The sequence below is a fragment of the Echinops telfairi genome, unplaced genomic scaffold, assembly GCF_000313985.2.
Source record: "Echinops telfairi isolate 266 unplaced genomic scaffold, ASM31398v2 ScPeMD7_6080;HRSCAF=6971, whole genome shotgun sequence".
In the NCBI taxonomy this organism is placed as follows: Eukaryota; Metazoa; Chordata; class Mammalia; order Afrosoricida; family Tenrecidae; genus Echinops; species Echinops telfairi.
In genome coordinates, this window is record NW_022109980.1 from 4963047 (window position 1) to 4966571 (window position 3525).

The window sequence follows — 3525 nt, forward strand, 5'->3', positions numbered from 1 at the left end:
GTCCAGGTAATGCACAAAGGAGCTCACATTACTTGGTTTCAATTTTGATGTTCAAACCCTTGTGCTTGAGTTTTCTTTTTCAATCCTATCTTCAAATATTGGATAAGAAGCGCATAACCCTCAAGTGAAATGCTGAGTTCTTGCCTCTTGATTTACCTGAAAGCCATTCACCTTTCACAAACCACTTCCACTGTACAGCCTTCCCTGATCACCCCACGCAGCGCTGATTGCACAGCCTCCCGCTTCGTTTCTGGTCCTCATAGCAGGATCATCAGATCATATCAACTGCTGGCCTATTTCAATCATCTGAAACCTGGGAACTCATAATCTAGTAAGAGCAAAATCTGTCTAAAATTTCAAAAATACAATTTGAAGAAAACGGTTTAAACATTCAATATAAACACACGCTTCAGTAGAAATGTACATGGCAGAGTAGAACAAAATTTGAAGGAGGAGGAAGAATGTTTTGTGAGGCTAGAAGAAGGTGAACAAGAAGAGCTGGTGTGTGAACCTCTTGAACGCTTGTCAGATGTGGGGGAAGGACACGGACATTTCAGGTAAAAGGAACTGTATGTGCAGGATTGGAAAAGTGCTTGGAGGAAATGTGAATAAATAAATGTGCCTTTCAAGTTCAAGAGGTTGGTGAGATAGGCTGAAGCTAGATTTTATGCCACAAAAGACCTTATCGAATAATGTAATGGACAATTACCGAAAGCATCAAGTGGAGGCAAGCACGGGGAAGCGTGGGGACAGTACTTGTGGTGACAATGTGTAAGCTGGAGGGGAGGGGCCATAGCAGAAGGTGGAAACTGCAAAGTCACCTTTTATCACATAGAGGAAAATAACGAAGGCTTCCAATACGGCAGGGGTTCTCCTACCTGGGCGGCATGGTGTCCAGCAACTCAGCACTATAGTGTGTCAACTACCTCACTCAGGTTCTGGGTAAATCCTGCAAGCCAATTCCAGCCATGCTCCTTAGGGTGACTCTCCTGAAGAAGAAGAACCCGCTGCCCAATACCTGTGTGTGTGTTGTTAATTGTAGCTTCAGTAGCTGTTTTCCTGTACAAGCCAAAGGAAGGTTGTTGGAAGAACACACAATTGCCTAAATTGCCTATGGAGAGCCACTCCTGCTCTTGTCTCTAACCCTGGATGGACTGACAGACGTTTTCCAGGACCACATGCAAGCTCATTATCAAACATGCCCCAATCACGTGATGTTGAACATCAACCTTGTGGTCCACCATGCTGCTGGGCGCCGGGATGCTGTTCACTGGGGAGCTCTGGGAGTCCCTGTGCTTTGCAGAGAGGTACCCTGCCACCATCTCTAACATCCTGCTCTTTGGCCTGACCAGTGCCCTGGGTCAGAGCTGCATCTTTAGGATCATTGTACTTTGGGGCCCCTGACCTGCTCAAACATCCCCGCAGTTCACAAGTTCTTCCCCATCTTGGTCTCTGTGATCCTCTTTGCCAACCCTGTCAGCTCCATGCAGAGGGTCGGCACTGTGCTGGGGTTCCTGGATCTCCGTCTCGTAAAAAAACGTTGGGAAAGGAGCCAAAAAGACTTTTCACTAGGGAGAGGGACACTGCCTCCACTCCAGAAACATTTAGCTGATTGTCTCAAAAAGTGACATCTCTTAGGAAAATGGACTCAATAGGGACAAGGACTGGGTTCCAGACTGAAAAAAAAAGAAACGAAAAAGCAAGCCTTGTACTAAAATAATAATAATAATATGGCAGGGGTGCTGGAGACACATAAAAGAGGATACATTCAAAATGGAATTATGCAATAAACATGTCAGAAGATAGAGCCTACTCAGAGATGGGAGAGAAGAACAAAGGAAGATAATGAATTGGTGCGATTTGTGTTGAGTTTGAAGAACTTAGGTTTTATTCTGTCGATGCCCGATAGGTAGAAATTGTTCAAGAGGAAAGTGAGGGCCAAAGATCTAAAGCAGTGGTTCTCAACCTTCCTAATGCCGTGACCCTGAAATACATTTCCTCACGTTGTGGGGACCCACCCAAACATAAAATTATTTTCATTGCTACTTCATAAATGTAATTTGCTAATGTTATGAATCGGGCGACCCCCGTGAAAGGAAAGGGGTCACGATCCACAGGTTGAGAACCGCTGGTCTAGACTGTGAAGTCATGGATGATGTTTAAAAACACGAACTAGATGATATTTCTCAGGAAAAGGGTATAGAAACATAAGAGGAAAGGGTCAAAGGCAGCTTTGTGGGACTGTAGTGATGTTTAAATAGTGGAGGAATTGAAGACATACACGTCAGTGGAGGAGTCTAAGATTAGAGAAACTTAGAGGAATAATTTTTTCCTCAAAGGAATTATTGGAAAACAGTAATAAAATCTACCGATAGTCCAAGTCAATAAGCACCAAAATAAGCATACTGGGTTTGACAATTATGCCACTGAGGATCTTAATAATTACCATACAATAGTGAAAATAGAAGTCAAATGATATTTAGTTTATTACTTTTATTCAATAAGTACTTATTTTTCTACTTCTATGTGGCTACCACTAGTCTAGTTGATAATGCATGTTCAAATAAAAATTCCTGTCTATTGAGAGTACATTCTAATCAGGAAAGCAGAGAAATCATCATAGAAATAAGCAAAAGAAGATAAGCACTGACGAGCTAAAGGGAAAATTAAAGCAGAGAAGGGAGACACCGAATATGAGTGCAGGTGTGTGGGAAAGGAGGCAGAACTTTTGATTTTTGATAGACTGGTCATGGAAGGCCTCAGGGGGCAGGTCATATTTCAGTAAAATCCAAGAGAAATGAAAGAACGATCCCTAAGGAATGAGAACTGGAAGGTCAAAGACAAAGTCTTGATAAAGGGATGGAAAGATTAAAAATTCACGTGAAAGGGTGTCAGCTCCACAGGAGGTGTGCTATGTACTGGACTCCAAGCCCCAAAGGAGAGTTGGCTTTGACAAAGGATAAGGGTGCTCTGAATTGTGCAGGCTGCGGTGAGACTAACTATAAATACGGTTATGTCGAAGTTCAGGTGGCAAGAAGTTGCCGGGTGGAGCTAGATTTTCTGCTGCCTCTGAGGGTGTGGGTAGAGTGCATAGTTAAGAGAGAGAGCATTGGGACAGGAAAATGAGGAACTAGAAAGGGGGCTATCTCATAGACCAGATGAAATGATGGATGGGCGATCTGAAGGGCTTGGCCAAGGTTGGATATCTTGAATTTTTCCAGTGGGACTCATCAATAAGCTAAGTAGTCTTCCTTGGCAACAATCAGCAAACTGGGAGAAAGGAGAAAGGAGATATTCTGGAGATCTGGTCAAAGGTGGAGGAGTGACAGGATGGGACAAAAGAAAGAGGAAGAACGTGCTTGAAATGAGCGTCTGAGTAGGTACGAGAGAACACAGGAAACAGTCCAATGGGTAGATAGGCCGCTAGAGAGGAGTGAATGCCTACAGAGGCAAATTCGTGACTGACTGGAAGGAGTAGGAGGAATGTAAGGATGTTGCTAAAGTGGAGCCAATTGTCCTTGGCTC

At 43.6% G+C, this 3525-nt stretch overlaps 1 protein-coding gene and 1 pseudogene across 1 annotated transcript in view; one reads left to right on the top strand and one right to left on the bottom strand.

Moving 5' to 3' along the window:
• The window catches only part of LOC105979551, a 117043-nt pseudogene extending 115471 nt beyond the window's left edge, over positions 1-1572 (top strand).
• Positions 1573-1617: 45 nt separating this feature from the next.
• LOC123522362 (teneurin-1-like) overlaps positions 1618-3525 on the bottom strand; it is a 444826-nt gene continuing 442918 nt past the window's right edge. Inside the window, exon 6 of the mRNA XM_045295866.1 lies at positions 1618-1676. Coding sequence (XP_045151801.1) covers positions 1618-1676 — 59 coding nt within the window. The remainder of the gene's footprint in view (positions 1677-3525) is intronic.